Raw genomic sequence first — 21,381 nt, 5'->3', positions numbered from 1 at the left:
GTAACATAAAATTTTCTATTTACGGGTACATGGTGTGAAGTAGTAATTTATTATCCATACACATTGAAGTTATTCTTGGTACTCGAAGTGATGATAAACAAGCTAATTATATTATGCTGCTTACGAAACTACATGTGATAGTTATAGGATGAACGTTGTTATTAAAGTCCTAAGCAATTCATTACTTAGTAAAACGGAAATTGTTAAGAATTGCTAAAATATTTACAATGATGGGTCTACTTATGAACTCTATCTTATCTGAAATACCACAATTCTGAATGAAGGTTAAACTTAACGTGATTTAATTTAATTGTTTAACTAATCTTTACCAATATATCTGTTCACGATTGGTAATTAAATAAATTGTTGCTCTTATCACGCAATAGTTCGGTGAAGAGTTCTTAAGCCACCAACTAGGGCTGTATATCTATCTTTCAGTAACACCAAAATAACATAACAATCTAGATAATATACATTAATCTGTTGACATTATTGAATAAATAATATTCCCATAAAATTATCGTGTCATCAAAACAACTAATAGCATTTTTTATTAGATTGGAGATCATAAGATTTTATAACATTTTGGAATGTGTTAAATTATGCACAATATTAGGAGTAAACAAGATATACATATTCATTTATTTTTGTAGAAATTTAACACCTGTAGATTGTCACCATCGAAAAGCTTCGACATTAAATAACGACCTCCAGTTGGACTTATAATATTAAACGTATTTACTGTCATAAGAAATATAGATTATCGAATTTCTAAAGTATTTAAATTTTTAATGGCCACGTTGCTCAAAAATCAACGGAGTAGAAGCAGATATCATATTGCTTCTATCTTTAGTAGGTGTGTAGTACACGGTGTCATTAGAGAATGAGGAGAAATTGTAATTTTCTAACATGTTCTTATCACCATAATTCATAGATCTTAAAATCGTAGGATTTGATACAGTTCGTTGCCAGTCGTCTTTAATTATTTGAACAGTGAGATTAGATACGTATCTAGATAATCTTTCAGTGACTTGTAGTAAGACAATCTGTAATAAAGTCAATAAGGTTATTGATGAATTACTGTACTTCATTAGTAAAGGAACAATATTGCAACGACATATTTACGTATGTACCTGATCATCAGCATCTCTTCTAACACGGACTTGTACGGATCCCGCCTAAGCAATATATATCATTTAGCTATTTTTTGACTACGCTAACATAAAAATCAATTGCTTATATGCATATTAGAAGGTACAATTACCTATGATGTCATGAATATGATATAGTCAATATACAGTAGATATGTTACTGTCTAATAGTAACGAATAGCATTTAACTCACAAGATTTCCGAAGCTGATCATCCAAAAATGATCTTCTTTTATTTCAAGGACTCCGTCAAGTGTTGAAATCTATTGGCAAGGGCCGCGATATAATTAGAGAGATTACGTATCAAAATAAATTAAACACTCATAATAACGCATATCATTTCTTGCTTACAAGAATGCTTTCAAAATAATCGAATTGTAATAAAAATTTTATAATACCTCTCTTAAGCATTTATCGATTTGAGGCAAAATTTGCGCAGGATTAGTCTATAGCAATTGATAATAGCAGATATCGTTAGTGGTATCATTTCTTGGAAGTTAGACAAATATCTTTCAGTTTTTAAGTATTACTTGCAGAAGGATCTTTCCACTGTATATTGACATTGGATATAGCGTAGCCCAAGTTAGGATACATATTATTAGGGCAGCAACAGTATCGGCTTGATACCAGTGGCTAAAATATATTAAACACGTTATAATTCAGTTTGCTTGAGCATCAATATTCAATAAATAGGTATTAAAACGTACTTAATACTAATTAGTATATCAGCTATACACATAGCAATCCAGCCGGTAATAGTAACTAAGGCGAACGGATTTATTCTTTTTACAAAGGCTCGCGTCGAACTTGGGGCAAGTGAAAAGACACTAAAAACAAATATGTAAGTACATTAAACTTTAATGAGTACTACAGTAAGTCAATATGACATGATGTACTTGTAAGTTACATTCGTCTGACATGCTATCCTACGCTGGGTGCTTCATTAAACAATCGTATTATGCGCTTGGTATATGAAATTACTCTTGAAAGCTTATATATATATTTAACAATACTGTATGGTGTTAATTTAAACCTTTGGATGGTGGTTGATAAGAAATTTTGAAGCCAATTTGAATCGGATACTGCAGAAGAATTGACAAAAATTTTAAGTTATTTCGATAAGGCCTATTTTAAATAGTTTTCACTTATTGTTTTACGTTAATTAATATGGCTAGTGATATAAATAGACGACCTGATGATACGTGATTAAATGCTCTGTTACTGATACAGAACGTAATTAAAAGATGAAGGATAAGGCCAAAGGTTGCGACGATGGTCATGCTTACTGTTGATCTGAGATATATAGAGAGTTGCAAATTTATCTTTTAGAAAGGCAATAGATTTACAAATAAGATGTCATCTACAATATAATCGCTGTTCAACTCACTTATTTCTTGATGAATAAGCTACTCAGATACGATAATTTTACTTACGTTACGACATTCGGTGACTGAAATATTCTCTCCAAGCTGAGTAAATACAGAATTGGTTAAATCATTAATTTTGTTATATTTTGTTTGAAATAAATACCATTAATTTAGTACAAAAGATTGAGTTGTAAATTGAGATATTTACCAGTATCTTAGTACAGATATCACGGCAACTTGGACTAAGACTGTACTAGTGAAGACAGCTAGGACTTCCACTCGTTCAAAGCTATATTTACCATAACATAAAAAAGATTTTTATTACATAAGTTACTAAGGAATTGATACAGTAAGCATATATCTTGTATAAAGTATCAAGAAATTAATTGAGATCTAAACCTTTAATGTAGTTTGGTATAATTGGTTATAAAAAGGAAAGAATTATACATTACCCAAATGAATAAAGGGCTGTACACTTTTGATGCGAAACCCAGTAAGAGATTAGACATGATACTAAGCTGTAAATCAAAATAGAATTGTTAACAGTAAAGAGATTAGCAATTATATAAAAATTTTACTATAGATAATTATTCAACCAAGGCGTATAATACCTAAAGGAGTTCAATATTGATAAATAGGCAAATGCTGTTAAAGCTAAATGTTATGATAGAAGAATTGGTTAAATTAGGAAGGCCGTTCATTTATCTTAAAAGTTTTGTCATAAAATATATTGATGCTTTGTATTTATAAGCATACCTAAGTAGTTTGTATGTACCGATTGGTGTTGAAGCCAAATTGTATATAATACATTTATGAGTAGCATCGTAGTTACAGTCCAAGCCTGAAAATCGAGGACGTCGATTGGATTAATTAGACTTTGACAAGGGTATCAGATCAATGGTGGAAAGTCTTATTTACATGATTTTTATACAAATAACTGATTCAGTACACGTAAATTAAACAAAATAAAAGAGAAAATTTTGTATCCATAGTATACATAAGTATATTCGAACCCCTTTAGTACTGTAAATTAATCCAATTTCTTTCGTTAATGACCATTTCGTTGAGAGCTCGCGTGATAATGTATTAGTGTATTCTCCCTATAAATACGTGATTAAGTTAAGATTGCGTTTTGAACATGAAAGATTTTTGTAAAATTGGATAAAGCGGCGTCATGATTATATGCAGTATTATCGCCTACTGTGGTACACAAGTAAAGTCATTATCTTCAATGGCACAAACATCGTGTGTGAAATAAGGCTACAAGATTGAACTTACATTGACATCTAATTCTCGTATTTCAGTTTCAGTGGTAGCATTCATCGTTTCTAATCAGCGAATAGAAGTTAGGTGATAAATAAAGCATGAATAATGAACGAACTGTATTCTTAGCAGAATAGAGACACTGCAGAAATTGTTATCGTCATTATATGGATTGAATCATAAGTGAAGTGCTATTACAGTTTTGCCATTATAGTTTCTAGCAAGTTCAAGGGGATATATAATATTGACGATATGGCTATACAGCTACTCTATGCATAATATTTAGAAGGAGTAGAGTGAAACTGATTGCGCATTTTCTAAAATCTTAAATACATAGTAACATGATCAGTCATGTTTTAGTTTACCCACAAGGTGTACATATATGCTTATACGCGTATCTAAGTAAGGTGTAAAATCAGCAGCGTAGAGTTGGCTTGAGTCTTATTTAATTCCTGCATCAGTAAAGTGGATTACTTTTGAACAATGTTCTAATTTGGCAATCTAGTCAACTAACTACCGATAATAACTTACTGATAGCTAAAACAAAGATAGACAAATAGTACCTGATGCAGATGTATACAGTAGAGGCAATACACACGTATTGTATTAGTTTAAACAGTTAATTAATTAGGTAAAATCTGCAATAGCTAAAATTATAAGATTTGTATAAAATTGATGAACTTTGGAGATCGATTCGCGTAGAAGATGATCAATAAATAACGAGTTAAGACAGATATCGATACAGCATCTGTTGTTACATATACGTATGCACGTATTTATATGCATCTATCGAATGGTATATACGTCTATCTGTGTATGCTGTTAACATGGTTATTTTAAATAGTTCATTATTTGGTAAAACATAAATGTTAGAGATGGTAAAATCCCTATAGAGTTGATTAACTTTGGCGATCTAGTTAGACAGTTAATTGGTGATAGTTAAAAGTTCCTGCTTATACCCACAGTGAATCGTATGCCTGTGCTATTCAGAACGGTAAATTGTTTGTATCATTAGTCTAAATAGTTTACTGTTGAGTAGAACACGAAATGATAGAGACACTTCTACGAGTAGAGTTTATTAACTTTGACGATCTAGTCAGACAGTGGATTAGTGATCGTAAAACTACTACTTCTATAATTCTCTTCGACGCGTCTTGTATTTGTTAGTTTAAACAGTGGATTGCAGAGTAAAAACATGAAATATTAGCGATGTTAAGATTCCTATGGAGTTTATTAATCGGAGCATTTATAGGATTGCATGCAGTGTAAATTGTCTATTCATACGTGAGCACCAGTTTAAACAGTTGATTGACTGGATCAAATATGAAAAGTTGGACATGTATAGGACATCTATATAGATCCCAACAGAATGTAGAGTTTACTCGTTTTAGCGATGTAGACGACTGATTATAAATTATTGGTAGTTTAACAAGAATTAGTATTGCTCGATGCGTCTGTTATACTGTACTAGCGATTCTAGTAGTCTTTAAAAATAAAAATACTGATCCTACATTGAAATGCATAGTCGTACAAGCAAGAAATAGTAACAAAATGGAAGATGTCTACAGTACAGTATTTAATAACCGAAATAATCTGGGTGAATGAATGGCTACAGATTGCTTGATTAATGACAATTCAAGTAAAGAATTATGCTATCTATACAGTACTTTTATCAATTGATTGATTGAATAAACTGTAATGTGGTAATATTAGCCCAAATTGAAGAATCCATAAAGTGTTTCTCGATACTGTCAGCCTAGGAGAAGGGCATAATCCACCACCGGACTATGTCTATGGTCTATCGTATAAGCATCTAGACTCTGTCTATCGTCTATTGATTGTCTTTTCATTTATAACTAAGAAATATCAACTTTACAAGATAAAAGAATCCCTGAAGAAGTCATACATTAGTGGAGATCTTAGCGGATGGACATCGCCTATCATGGAATAGAGTAGTTCAAGTCAATAGACTACTGCTTATATTGTAGAGTAGATTAGACGTTGACTGTATTTTGAATAGGCACCACTTATAGCTAAGAAAATATCAACTTTACAAGATGAAAGAATCCCTGAAGAAGTCATACATTAGTGGAGATCTCAGCGGATGGACATCGCCTATCATGGAATAGAGTAGTTCAAGTCAATAGACTACTGCTTATATTGTAGAGTAGATTAGACGTTGACTGTATTTTGAATAGGCACCACTCTTAGCTAAGAAATATCAACTTTACAAGATGAAAGAATCCCTAAAGAAGTCATATATTGGTTAAGATCTCAGTAGAAGGACATTCCTATCATGGAATAGAGTAGTTCAAGTCAATAGACTACTGCTTATAGTGTAGGGTAGATTAGACGTTGACTGTATTTTGAATAGGCACCACTCTTAGCTAAGAAATATCAACTTTACAAGATGAAAGAATCCCTAAAGAAGTCATATATTGGTTAAGATCTCAGTAGAAGGACATCGCCTATCATGGAATAGAGTAGTTCAAGTCAATAGACTACTGCTTATAGTGTAGAGTAGATTAGACGTTGACTGTATTTTGAATAGGCACTGAAGGATATTCAAGGATATTCCATCTCTGTGTCACGTCCATTATCGTTAGCGTAAACTTTAGAATTGAAGCTGCTGTACTACTACTACATCCATCTTCAGCATCCATCTTCAGATTGATGTAGTTTCTACGCATTATCAGGCAGTTGTGATGAATTATTCTACCAAGTACACTGTCCTACTATCGATTAAAAAGGGACACAGCAATCGTCCATCTTAACCTAACTTGTCCGTGGACAAAGTTGACGACACCATCTTACCCTTCATCATTTTGCCATTAGTAACTACTCGTGTTGGTACAATTGCCGGAACCTTGATTTCTACATGAGAATCCATCCTCTGTTATCATGATACTGATCGATTATCGACTATCAAGCTATAAATAAGAGCAATAGAGGAACTGCATGAATTTCCTGATGGCATTTGGAGAGAGAAATAGGAGGAATAGTATTCAATCAATTGCAAAAGCTGACTCGTTCGATATCGTAGCGAAGCCATAGTAATATACTTTCGTTTTGGACTGTTTAATACAGTATACTACCATAGTCGAGTGGCTAACGAGACCCTACTTGGGCGAGACAGTTCAAAACAGCTAGAGTAATAAAATCCATAGTGAGATCGAGAGTGATACACATACAGTAGGTAGGTAACAACGCTTTTGTATGGCAGCCGTATTAGATTGAACGCATTAACAACAAGCATCCAATCGACAGAGAGAAATTGGACATTGCAAGCGGACAAAATCATCAAAATCTTTGCAAATCGAGGAGTAAGATCGAATTGAACGGCTGTATTTCAATTAATTGCGACTGAATTCAAGCTAGAAAGTATTAGAAGATGAGTACCATTGCTAAGATTGGTATGACGATAGGAATAACAACCTTAACCGTCCTTGCTGGATGGGGTTTGATGAGAGTGACTAAACCGAATGAACAGGAGCTGCTCAAGGTAGTTGATGGCTAATGTAAAATTCTTCACTCTGGTGCTCATTTTCCATATTTATTGTATACAATCGACGTGATAGACTGCTAGCCTATCCAATATACCAGTCTATAATGAGATAGTTTAGTGCATAATGGAACGAATAGTATTATAAACGAGGTGAAAGTTGTCCTATGCCTCTTTCAACTTTGCAACGCACTGACAGTATAAGCATCTCTTTCATCGCTCGATGCAACGCAAAAGTGTCAGCGCAAGGATGATTAAGTTATATGTAAAAGTGTATAGTATACGCATTCATCATAGATGTCTATTCAAGATAAAGTTTAAAAAGTGGTCTTATAGTTTCAATTAACGATAGAGTACTACTCTTAATCTTCTACAGGATACAGTAAAGTTAATGCGATAGTCTCTGTTAATGTAGATATGGAGACGATGTACATTCTACTTTCTTGTCCCACTGATAGCAAAGCTAACTTCTACCTTGCAAGATATACTGAATTTGTCCAAGTACCGTAATACCTTGAAAATAGATAATAGAAGGAAAGGAATAATAATATTCAGTGCATACATAGTCTGTTTACACTTTGAATCTTTCCCGTCTAGTTTTAGTATTGGTAGTATCCATTTGATCATGATTCAAGTTGCACGGCAAATGACAGTGATTGTATGCAATAGTAATGATCACCGCCTTGACATCCATTACTGTATTTATGAACCATGGAGAGTAATCAATTTTACACCAATCTTACCATAATCTGATATTGATCTACCTTTGGTAGAGGAAAAATAACTCACAAGGCTATTTTTTCATTTGTCCACTTCATTCTCAGGAGTTGCCTGAAAGTAATCCTGCTATCATGAAAGCCCAACAGCAGCGTCAAACTGAAATATTGAAAGCTCTTAAAAGAGCCGCAGAATCGGAAGAACCAATCTGGTTAGCTAAACCAAAGAAAGGATAGAAGCCTACAGATTAAGCGGATTTCAAGTCCTATTTATTATTGTACTATTAGAATGTCATCCATGACTGCAACACTTTCCTTATACGTCCATGTGCATGTTGACAGAAGAAATATACTATGCTTTAGCTATGAAAGGAATGGACATAATCTAATGCTGCTGTTACATATGCAAACTTGGATATTCTTGCTCTAGCCAATAACAATTTAAAAGTCGATGCAGATACTAATCATTGAAAACAGCGTCCAACGTTACTTTCATTTGGGACGAATTCAATGACACTCATTACAAGTATAGTTTAAAGGATTAGAGAAGAGTCTATTAATTTACCAAAGCTATAACGATTGATATCATGCTATACTAGTATAGACTATACCTGAATAGTTAATCGTGCAATTGTATTTTAAGACTTTGAAATTCTTATAGCTCCATTTAAAGTCAATAATGTGGAAATTGCTGTAATCCATTGACAATAAGATCATGGTTTATTACAATCGGATACACCAAAGTATGTTTGGTTTCCTTGAAAATATCGCTGACAAAATGCTACAGTAGTTCGATCAGATGGTTACTTTTTAAATTGACTGTATGTAATGCGTTTGCTTCTTTTATAAACACTTTGATGTATCATTTAAATTGAGTTACCAATGGATATTAATTAATAAACAGACTAAACAGTTGATAAAAAAAATGCCATACGAACTTACTACATAGTCACTAAAGCAAACAAATAATAGTTCCAAGATTGAATGATACTGTCGATGCTTCCTATCACAACAACACATCAATTTACTAATATGACTATTATAGAATTGTGCAGTCCATAAGATGAGAAAGTCAAACAAATGATAGTAAATTTACTAGATAATATTCTCTGATCGTTGAATTGGAATTACGCAAGAGGAATAACGTTCGAGATTGGATATCCAGTAAAGCTAAGCTTGAAATGTTATAAAACTAAAAAAAAAGGGTACCATTATAGTCCAATAATACAGAAGAACTTTTACTGTCGCTTTATTATACAGAATGAGGTGTCATTAATGAATTAAATAATTTGATTGTAGATTCGAGTTGTGCCAACAGCTACAACACTGTATACTTCATCTCTTTCGTATAATAAGTCTTCTAGCTGTAGTAGCCGCTGGATTACTTCCTCCTAATCTACTCAGAGCGCTTTCTTGATTGCCAAGTTGGTCACTTCGTGCTAAAGCAACTTTTTCAGCTTTTGTCATGCTAGCCCTGGGTTTTTTCGCTTCGGTTGGTCGTTTCATGGAGCCTAATTTAACTTGTCTTATATCAACAGTGGATAAACCTTTTCTATTAATTTTAACGCTTGGTTGAAGTCTATCCTTGGCAGAGGTACTGTTATCATGCTGAATACCCCCTAAACGTTTAAAAACTGAATGGGTTTCCCTAACAGGATGAGATGCCACCTTAGCAATTTGTTCACTTTGTGAAGCGCCTAATCGATCAAATACAGACTGTTTTCCAGAGTGGCTACCTAAAATAACATGATGTTGATCATACTTGTTAATGACTAATTTCATGGATTCTGAACAGGTTAAAGTATTGTCTTCAACGAGTAGATGCAATAGTCTATGACTACATTTAATCACCATTTTGTGAATTCAAGGCTATCCTTCTTATTCTTATCCTTGTATTACTTGGTTTAGTGGCAGTTGGTGCAGTTGCCTTGCGAACGTCTTTTACTGATTGCTCAGTAGCAGACTGCACCATTTTTAATGTTGGAGCAACTGTTGGTGCAATCATGGCCCGGCTTTTCTGCGAGCTCGTAGTCACTGTGTCTTCTTGAGATTTTTTCACTTCATTTATATTGGTGGGCCCTATTCTCATCTTAGCTGCTAAATAAAAGAAACATTCGTTAAATAGACTCATATTAGCTCAAGACTTTGCTTATGGCGATTTTCTTCTTACATGGTCCATCAATTGATCTAGGGTTATCCGATACTAATCCTCTCATAATCTCCTGATAAAATGTGAAATCAAGTTTCAGAGAGTTTGTTTTATGGGAGGCAATGTTGTAGGCAATGCAAAGATTACGTTGACTTTGTTATTGTATCAACTTCATGATTGATCATATTTCTTAGATTATACAATCAATAATTAGGCTTATTGGTATAAAGTAATCAATATGGCTATGGGTAGTGCTAGTGAAAATAAAAACACCTAAAACTATTGAGTTCAAGCTAATAATTTACGTTGTCATGAACTTCTTTGGCATGCTTTAAAATAGCTAACATATCGCCAATTGGAGTAATTCCCATTTCCTTGAGTATATCCTACACAAGATCATAATAGACATAACAGTACTTTCAGTCAAAAATGGCAAATGATTGTTCTTTTTTGTTATTTATAAGCTACGATACTGTTGCTGACTATCACTGCTATTTGGTGTGTATATATATATACTCGTATGTAGACGAATATGCACTGTCTCAATTACAAAGGAAGAAGGAAACGAGAGCACCATCATCTTGTTGGGGATTGGATAAATACCTTTGTTAATTCAGGTAACATTTTCCGATGTATTCTGTTCTCACTGAATAATATGGCATAACTAGAAAGAAAAGTGATTCAAACATATCAGCCACAGTATTCTTGACAAAAAGAAAAAACATGGATCATTTGAAAGTATACTAGTAACCATGACTGATCGGACGATGTATAGCTATAAATAGCTTTTGCTATTGAGTGTTTATTATAATCATAATGTACGCAATGATGTATAGTAGGTTTTGCATCAGCGTGTATTGATGAGAAATTGTTTTTTCACGACCCATTACAGTAGTTTGAATAAGCAGAAGATTAGTTCAACTGGTATGGATTGACCCTATTTTTATACTACAGTCGATGGGTTAACCATGAAAATGATGCTATTCCATGACGTATAGGTTCATGTTTGAAGTTGAAGGAGTCCGATGTATTCCTCCACCATGATAGTGTAGAGTAAAAATGGTTGGCTATGTTATAAAGTCGATTGATTGCAATGGTAACAAAGGATATCATTAAGAGTTGTATCTACTGTAAGAAATGATTACTGTAGGTTACAGTATTTCAAAATTGAGCCAAGCAATCAAGATGGAGTCGACGTCGATCGAAAATGGATGGCAAGAAGGGGAGTAACTCAGATTATTGTCATGGCTTTCTAAATGATCGTAAACGATTCATGATAATATTTACACGTAGCGTGTACAGAGCCATTCTCATTGAAGGAATTTGGAGACATAGTGATGATACGATCGATGTGGAAAATGTACAGTATAGACTTTCTAGTTTCAACAAGATTCCATTGATTTATCCTACGAATCAAGTTCTCTTTCCATCCTATCATGCAGTAAAGCAAGTCAGACTGATGATGGTCATTCTTGGCTAGTCCATTTCCATCCAGTTCAAGTTATAGGAGCAAGCATTACTTGTTGCTACTATGGACACTCTAAGAGGATAAATAGCACTTGTCTATGATTCACTGCAATGGCTTACTACCATCGAGTGTGCCATCAGCGATTGATTTTTGAAGACAAGACGCTAATTCTTACTTTGAAGCAGGACTAGAAGGGATTCCAGCTGCAATGAAGAATTCCATCCATTCCGATGCTGTAAAATAACAATTCAAACAAATACATTCATCTCCATGGAGAATTCTACCTCAGTGAACAATCACTGGTAATGGCAACGAGAGAATGATGAAAACGATTGCAATCATTACTTACCTGTCGTTGTCATTTTCTTGCTGCTACAAGGCAGAAAATGATATTGCGATTTAGATTAGTTTGCTGCCGATGGAGGCCGCCAATGGTGTGTCTGCCGCGCTTACAGTGGTCCAGTCCGATCCGGTCCGGTCCAGTACAGTTGGCGTACTCGAGGCTACTGTGTACAGTGTACAGTTCTTGAGTCTAGTACTGTACAGTCACAACCCACGCTTGTTCTACAGTACTGTACTGTACTGTACTCTATTACTAGTACAGTATTTACTAGTGTACACTGTACAGTACATTACCTGCTAGATGGTCAAAGCTACTGTACAGTAGACTGCCAAAGAGCGGTTTCTTTCGCTCTTTATACATAGACTAGCCCATCGGTGCAGCAATAAAATGCCTTGCTTATTAACCCAGGCGACTCCTCGACCACCCAATTTCTGTTTTTTCTTTCCCTTATTTTGCATGCAGTTATGATCGAGAGTGTGAAGCTGAGGGTGGTTGGAGCGTCCCTTGCTTCACCGTCCGTGGCTGTTCAAAATACTGTACGTCTACAGTCTATAGTACTGTACTCAAGACAACCGCATCGGTGGTTTTATACTGTACAGTAACGTACCCACAAACTACTGCTGAACTATAGTGTCCAGTATGACCTAACTCAATCAGATGGAAAGTTTGCTCAAATTTCAACCAAAGTACACAATCAGCGTCCATTGCTGTAGTCAGTGGTCATGGACTGGTGATAAAATCGCTTTACTTTTCCATAGAAATGGCTCAACATCCAATTGTACTAGTTTTACACTTTGACTGGTTCTTTTTCATAGCGTGAAGTAGCTTATTTCTCACCACGCAGTTGTGCACACTCTGGTCCACACGTCCACTCGTACAGTATCAGTCTGTACTGACTAGACAGTACTGTATGCGTACAAAAGTAGTGGTAACCAGTTTGAAAGGCACTATGGATATACCAATACAGTACAGCCAGTACTATAGTGTACTATTAGGTATTTGTCCACGCAGCAATACACGACAAAAACATCAGCAGTGGCGCGTGATAAAGGACGATCACGAGTAACGTGCATGCGCATAACGTGTCATGTACAGTGTACAGTGCACAGTATTTCTACTGTGTACAATGCGTGGCCTTGTAGCGCCGCCGTCCTGTATCCAATGAGCATTGAGCAATGGCGGGGTTACCGACTGATCTCGACTTTTATCCATACTGTACGAATCCCAAATTCTCCCATTCCCAATCGACATGAATGTTGCTTGATGTGTGTGTGTGTGTTTTGACAGTGTCATGACATTACAATCTTATTTAAAAAAAGAAAATTTCCACATTATAGCAGCAACAGCAGTATGCTTGAAAGTGGTTTCGCCAGTCAAGATTGGAGTTGGTACAGGCCAGCGATGGCCAATCGTTTGTCTATTTGCAGTACTGTAGTAACCTGTCAGTCGTTTATCCCATATTGATATCAATCCGATCTGTGTTGGGCGAAAAAGCCAGGGAATAATGCGCAGTCGCAGTAGAAGGGTGAAGGAACTGCTGGGTGAGTTTGCGTGACAGATTGTAGAACCAGTACTGTTGAGTCAATGGCAGGCACAATCACCATCGACGTCTTCACCTACTGTATACTGTACCGGGTTATACCCCTTTCCAATACCCTTTTCTAGCCAAGGAATGATGCGCAGTCGCAGTAGAAGGGTGAAGGAACTGCTGGGTGAGTTTGCGTGACAGATTGTAGAACCAGTACTGTTGAGTCAATGGCAGGCACAATCACCATCGACGTCTTCACCTACTGTATACAGTACTGTACCGGCTTATACCCCTTTCCAATACCCTTTTCTAGCCAAGGAATGATGCGCAGTCGCAGTAGAAGGGTGAAGGAACTGCTGGGTGAGTTTGCGTGACAGATTGTAGAACCAGTACTGTTGAGTCAATGGCAGGCACAATCACCATCGACGTCTTCACCTACTGTATACAGTACTGTACCGGCTTATACCCCTTTCCAATACCCTTTTCTAGCCAAGGAATGATGCGCAGTCGCAGTACTAGAAGGGTGAAGGAAATTGCTGGGTGAGTTTGCGTGACAGATTGTAGAACCAGTACTGTTGAGTCAATGGCAGGCACAATCACCATCGACGTCTTCACCTACTGTATACTGTACCGGGTTATACCCCTTTCCGATACCCTTTTCTAGCCAAGGAATGATGCGCAGTCGCAGTACTAGAAGGGTGAAGGAACTGCTGGGTGAGTTTGCGTGACAGATTGTAGAACCAGTACTGTTGAGTCAATGGCAGGCACAATCACCATCGACGTCTTCACCTATACTGTACCGTAATAGGCGGAGTATAGGTTGCGTTACCCAATCGATAGCGTGATCCAAGCCCTTATACTAGCCAGGGAATGATGCGCAGTCGCAGCAGAAGGGTGAAGGAAATTGCTGGGTGAGTTTGCGTGACAGATTGTAGAACCAGTACTGTTGAGTCAATGGCAGGCACAATCACCATCGACGTCTTCACCTACTGTATACTGTACCGGGTTATACCCCTTTCCAATACCCTTTTCTAGCCAAGGAATGATGCGCAGTCGCAGTAGAAGGGTGAAGGAACTGCTGGGTGAGTTTGCGTGACAGATTGTAGAACCAGTACTGTTGAGTCAATGGCAGGCACAATCACCATCGACGTCTTCACCTATACTGTACCGTAATAGGCGGAGTGTAGGTTGCTTTACCCAATCGATAGCGTGATCCAAGCCCTTATACTAGCCAGGGAATGATGCGCAGTCGCAGCAGAAGGGTGAAGGAAATTGCTGGGTGAGTTTGCGTGACAGATTGTAGAACCAGTACTGTTGAGTCAATGGCAGGCACAATCACCATCGACGTCTTCACCTACTGTATACTGTACCGGGTTATACCCCTTTCCAATACCCTTTTCTAGCCAAGGAATGATGCGCAGTCGCAGTAGAAGGGTGAAGGAACTGCTGGGTGAGTTTGCGTGACAGATTGGAGAACCAGTACTGTTGAGTCAATGGCAGCCACAATCACCATCGACGTCTTCACCTATACTGTACCGTAATAGGCGGAGTGTAGGTTGCGTTACCCAATCGATAGCATAATCCAAGCCCTTATACTCGGACTCCAATACCCTTTTCTAGCCAAGGAATGATGCGCAGTCGCAGTAGAAGGGTGAAGGAACTGCTGGGTGAGTTTGCGTGACAGATTGGAGAACCAGTACTGTTGAGTCAATGGCAGCCACAATCACCATCGACGTCTTCACCTATACTGTACCGTAATAGGCGGAGTGTAGGTTGCGTTACTCAATCGTTAGCATGATCCAAACCCTTATACTCGACTCCAGTACCCTTTTCTTGCATCCAGGTTGGCCGTAGCAGGCACGCCACTCGATCCAGTCTCTTCTCTACAATCTCGGTGGTGTTTCTAGCGCCTAGGGTAGACCCACCAGCCAAGTGATCGTGACACAGGAGAATCGGCGAGAGAGTTGTTTTGCAGCAGTTGGCGATCCAATCTCAAGAGCATCCATTGCAAAAACTTTTTTTTCCCCTTTTTTTTCTTAGGAGAACCTTCTTCTAATCCTATTGCCAATCATTATCTTATTGCAGTGGACATCTTGACGTCCTATCTTGCCTTTAATCGTTGTCACCAGAAGAAAAAGATGCAATGGAAAGTTTCCTTTTTGCTGTATAAACGCGTCATTGGACCTTTCAAGTAGGTTTTGAATAGAGTAAAATGGCAAGACAAGAAAGTCAATGGCCATCATGGCTATGCAATGTATCCATACGTAAAACTTCTTCTCCATGCAGACAGTAGTACTATCGACGATAGGAAACAATCATAGTCATGTTTCATTTCTTTTCTAGTCTTTTGAATGCAATCGTGCATCATGAATAGACAGTGATCTAGGTCGATTTTAGCATTAGATGATACTAAGAATGATAACAAGTCAAGCAAGAAAGTGGATTCCATTCACTTTCCAGCCTTTGGCTTGACTTTGCAAATGTGTTGATATAATTATACTCTACTTTACAAATGGATTGTGCTATCTTGAATCTATTTTCAAAGGTTTTTCCATTTTTTTTTTTTTTTGCTTCTCATCTATCCATGACCATGCCAATAGTCAGATAATCTTCAATTAATCAATCAACATGTCGTTACTGGATACACAAGAAAGCGAGCTGGATACGGATCCTAGTACAAGTGATGTCAGCGAAGTCTATCCACCGCAATATTTACCGTTAGAGATTGTCGGGTAAGCTGCAGTAGCATGCTTTCAACATAATTCAATATCATTGCATTCTACAATCGATTGAAAAATAGCCCTACAACCATCCACTCTTCATGGGGTACACTCCATCATTAAAATGCATACTCGGAAATCACCTTGACTATTTGTATCACTCTATTAAATCAACCAATACAGTACAACTAGAGATCATAATTGCTACACAAAGCGTTACTATCATTTCCATGGGTAGCAAAGTCATGCAGATTTTAGGCTGTTTATCATTTTATTACTTTCAACAATAGCCTCCAAAAGTTTCCATCTAGACGTATTTTTCATAACTACTCCTACCTCAATCCAATTTCAACAACTTCTATAATATAATTGATTCATAAAAGGAGCCAATCAATTGAAACAATATTGCATGACACCTTTCTGATCCTACTTTGATTGCAAGTATCTCCTTCTAATTCTTGCTCGTTTTCCTCTCAACTACCACTGATGATTAAAGTATCGTCCTTTACATTGAAAATATCGTTATCTACCACTAAAGCCATAAATTGCTTCCATTTTCTCCCTTCCACAATGTCATTCATCAATACTAGTGGTAAACATACTGTACAGTAATCTAGAATTGGTCATGACGGTGTTTGTTTGTTTTTATTGATGGTTAGTGAACAACGTATTCAATATCTTTACAAGGCTTGATCACGTTAATCGTATCACCCCGCGACTATGTTTGACTTTTTGGGGGATTGGCCATCCTTCAATTCATCATACTATCAATACTGTAAGATAGCACTAGAAATAGTGTCGAATTTTGAAGTACACCATTTTTCTGTGGTGATTAGTTCTACTACTCATTCGGTTGGACTTTTTTCAAGTAGCCATAAAGTTAATCATGGTCAATATTGTAAGGTAGCGTTAGTCATATTATACGCGCGTATACATCATATCATAAAAAGAGTGCAGAGTTTGTCAATGCACTCATTTTCTGTTGTGCCAAGAAATCTATCCTATTAATGAACAATCTTTATAACTTACATATACTACTGTATATTCACTAATAACAATATTGTTCAAGTACAGCAATAGTGTTACTGTACTAGTATCAATGACGATGAGATTGAGACTGATTGATACAACGTAATATCGCTTCCCCTTTTACCTTTAATGTTAAACTCAAAATTGTAAGTAATCGCAAAATATTTCTTATGGACAGGTTTGATAGGGAATTTTTTCAAACATTTCGAGTAACCAAAAAAGTCTACTCGTACATCGTAGGAAGATTCGAAAGATCCATGCATTTCAAATATCGAGAATCTGCTAAATGTGTTTTACTAGGCTTAAACTATCTCGGTCATCAAACAACCACTTATAGTGGATTAGCCAAACGATTTAACGTCTCCCCGACAACCGCTAGCCAAATTGTTGACGATTTTACCGGATTTTTAGGCGAATTGTTCTATCAATTTATTAAATGGCCTACCGGCTCAAAACGTCAAAGTAATATCCGCAAATTTAGAAAGCGTCATAATATACCGAATGTAATTGGCTGTATGAGTACTTGTTATATTCGTTTTACGCCATCGAAAATTACAGACGAAATAGGCCAGTACAGAGACGCTAAGAAGAGCTGTTATGCATCCTTACTGCAGGCAATATGCGATACCGATTTAATCTTTTTTTATATTCTTGGCGGTTGTCCTGTTGAGTCCAATAATGAAGCTAATAATCCAGTTAACTTGACTGATCCACTCCGAAAATACGCCAGGGAATGGTGCAATGGTAACGATAATTAATTTGTTAATTAATAGTCCTTTTATTTACGTGTATATATATATATATACATGTTATATCTCTAGATAGATAGATAGATATAGACTGGATAGTAAGATATTCTACTACTTTCTTTCAACGTTTGCAAGTGCTAAGCAAAAAAATCAACTATTACCTCTACTTCTTAGGTGTATCCGTACTCGGAGATGAAAGTTATCCTCTAAGACCTTGGCTACTTACACCTTATAAACAAATCACTGGAGATGATTACCATTGGAAAGTGTCTTACAACGAAGTTCATAATTGCGCTACAAGTTACATCAAGTCTGCTTTTCGATTGTTGATTGGGCGTTTCCAACGATTAAAGTTAATTCGTCGGAAAGATATTCGAAGTGTTCGCACCATTGTCCATGCCTGTTGCGTCTTGCACAATATCAGCCGTTCAATGGAGAATGGATTACCCATGGAATTTATGTCATCAGACGATGAGATAGTACTTTATAATGGAAACAGCAATTGTATTGGTATCAATAACACTGATATGGAGATCTCTGCAGATGCTTATGAAGCTGAATTATTACGAGAAGCTGTTGCTAATAACTTGTATAAAATGAAGCAAAGCAGTTCATAGTCTGTCTAATATATTATTATACATTAATGATTATCAGACGTATTGCATTAATACTGTATGTTACTATGTTCTATATTTAAAATCTGTGTATCAATCGATGCACATGATAATAATGTGATATTTCTTAAAAGTTAAAAGACCCTACCTCAATACCCACACGATATATTACATAGTAATAATATATAATTAATTAATTATTATTATTATACAACTATGCTCATATACTTAAACGACTATTAAATTAGTACACAAATAACCGCTTATGTGTTCCTTATTAATGATTAAGTTAAGCTGCTACTACAGATAATGCATAGCGTTATAACGTAGTAGATGATAGTATCGTTGCTTTTCTTTTTGTACCTGTATTTTCCGCTATTGTTGTCTTATTACTATAGTTTAAAAAAAATTGGTAGCAACCAGCATGTACAGTACAGTGTTGTCTTCGCAAGTCAAATTTCTAACAGCTATGTATACATTTACTATTTGCTGAAATTTTTATTATAGTAATGTACTGTATATATTTGACAAGGCTTAAGACTTTAGTAATTGACACTGTCTATGACAGCTTCTATTTCTTTAAAGATATTCTAAATGACATATTATTATTGCACTATCGTCACAAAGATATCTGATTCAAGTATTAATTTGCATTTTATATATTAATTTTTACCCAAAAATAATATTAACACATTTGATTGCTCATTACTAAGGTTGGTTGGTCTGACTTGGTCAATAATAAATATGTAACTTTTGATCGCAAGTACGAGTCATGATATACTCCGCCATCACTATGGATGATGGAGTAGAGTTGTTCTATAGTGCCCAATTTAGGCAAATTGTACGTTTTAGAGTCATACAAGCGAAGTTATAGAATATAGTAATTAATTATTCTTTGCTATTGCACCATCTAACTAGATACATTACAAATATCAAGTATTCCAAATATGACCGGATATCCATAGTTGAATTTATTTCCTCTATCTATATTGGAATTTATAATGAGATGTCAGAAAATGGAGGACAGACAAATCGAAATATACCTGTTTTGTAAAATACTAGTGTTGAATTTTAATGATGATAATCCTATATCATGTACAGTGCAGTAAATCTCAATCACGTAAAAATATATAGTAATTCAGCAAGAAACTAAATCTAATATCAAAATGCAGTATAACTAAGTACAATAATAGTGTAATATTTCGTTTCCTAATCAATTTAGGAAATGCCAATGCTTGCAAGGTTAAACATTAAGAAATACAATTGCTAGCGGATTTTACGCTATAAATTATATTTTTATGATGGTCCATCCAATAAATTTTTCCGACGTTAATCGAAGAGCCATTCATGATAACATACGATTAAGCAAGCAGCGATGACGTAGAGTAAATAATCATGTCATTCATTGGAAATAGACAGTATAAAGTCTGCAATTAACAAAATTCATTTTTACGATTTTATGGTGCTGCAGTCCAATGCATTACAGGATACACTAAGCTGTACATATTGGGTAGAAGTAATAATACAATGTCTCGCTATGATACTAGATGCTTGATTCGTATATCAATCTTTATAATATGGATAAGAAATTTAAGTTCATTGCAAATGACTAGCGATATTAATATTATAGAGAATAAATATGTTTAGTATATGATGCGTTATTAATTCCTATTTTGTATACGATTAGTTAAGAATTATACGAACAGAAATCTTTCATTTGTGTACAGTTAAATTTAGAGGATCAAGTTATTCAATCAATATTAAGACTAAAATGTAGAAAAAAACATGAAAATTATTGTGTAAACGCTGGAACATAATAATTGATTATCATAGTATCGAAAGTACTTTCATTTCGATGAAGCATGGGTATAAATTTGATTTGATACAATAACAGTTATCTATAAAAAATAGTATGTTCATCATGATTGACATTAATACTTGTATTTGCATTCTACGTTTTAACTTTTCGTCATTAAATCAATCAATCATTCACAGTCTGTAAAATGAAATTTTAGTTTACTGCATCCCACTGTCCAATACTCGAGCCTAGCAAGTTTAGTGGTTAGTCCATGCTTACAGTAGGATAAAGCAGTGGAGTGTTTCTATCTACATCTACTCCAATGATGTCTCTTTCAATCAAAGTCTCTATGGGAAATGATATTCACGTCATTCTAATACCATTAACTGGCTGTAGATGTGGCTTAGATTGTTTAAAAATGTTGATGGTACCAATAAAATGATTGAATAATTCGACTGGATTGGCAGCAGTGAGAGTCAGTAATACGATAAAGAAAATTAGATAAAGTATTACTCCAGAGATAAACCAGACATGGCTAGGAATGACATCATAAACTCTAGCAATCCATTGAACACTTGAGGGATATCGATTGGGTGCAGCATCGCCATTTTGCATAATAACTTCTCCGTAACCACTTTTCCTATCGAATGTATAATAAATTGTATAGCAACCGCATGTTAAATAAATTAAGGTTAAAATCCAAGCCAATCGTTGACGAAAATTCATTTTTAGCAATCATTTATTACAGTCAATACACATCTATCTTCAAATCATGACAACACAGCAGATTAAAGACTAGCAAAACCGTAAAAGCTCTTGTATCACTCATAATTGCAACTATAACATTGCTAGCAATTCATAGTATGGAATAAATAAATTGCATTTGAGGTGGAAATAATTGCTTTTGGCCAAATTTGAACCTTCCCATTGGATGTGAGTAGTGGTGCAATGATCGCAGGTAGCGGCTACACCAACACTCTACCGT

At 35.6% G+C, this 21,381-nt stretch overlaps 2 protein-coding genes across 2 annotated transcripts; both read right to left on the bottom strand.

The window, feature by feature from the left end:
* Positions 1-788: 788 nt before the first annotated feature.
* Positions 789-3,840, bottom strand: TRIADDRAFT_57124 (uncharacterized protein; the record flags this gene model as incomplete). The annotated part of the gene is made up of 6 exons (XM_002113169.1): positions 789-1,046; positions 1,134-1,178; positions 1,549-1,596; positions 2,584-2,619; positions 2,970-3,035; positions 3,796-3,840. 6 exons carry the CDS (start codon positions 3,838-3,840, stop codon positions 789-791), a joined length of 498 nt encoding a protein of 165 aa, XP_002113205.1.
* Positions 3,841-9,333: 5,493 nt separating this feature from the next.
* Positions 9,334-11,977, bottom strand: TRIADDRAFT_57123 (uncharacterized protein; the record flags this gene model as incomplete). The annotated part of the gene is made up of 7 exons (XM_002113168.1): positions 9,334-9,734; positions 9,898-10,095; positions 10,169-10,220; positions 10,453-10,533; positions 10,751-10,811; positions 11,791-11,848; positions 11,965-11,977. 7 exons carry the CDS (start codon positions 11,975-11,977, stop codon positions 9,334-9,336), a joined length of 864 nt encoding a protein of 287 aa, XP_002113204.1.
* Positions 11,978-21,381: the final 9,404 nt, after the last annotated feature.

The sequence above is a fragment of the Trichoplax adhaerens genome, genomic scaffold (genome assembly GCF_000150275.1).
Source record: "Trichoplax adhaerens TRIADscaffold_6 genomic scaffold, whole genome shotgun sequence".
Taxonomy (NCBI): Eukaryota; Metazoa; Placozoa; class Uniplacotomia; order Trichoplacea; family Trichoplacidae; genus Trichoplax; species Trichoplax adhaerens.
This window is presented reverse-complemented; position numbering and strand designations above follow the sequence as displayed.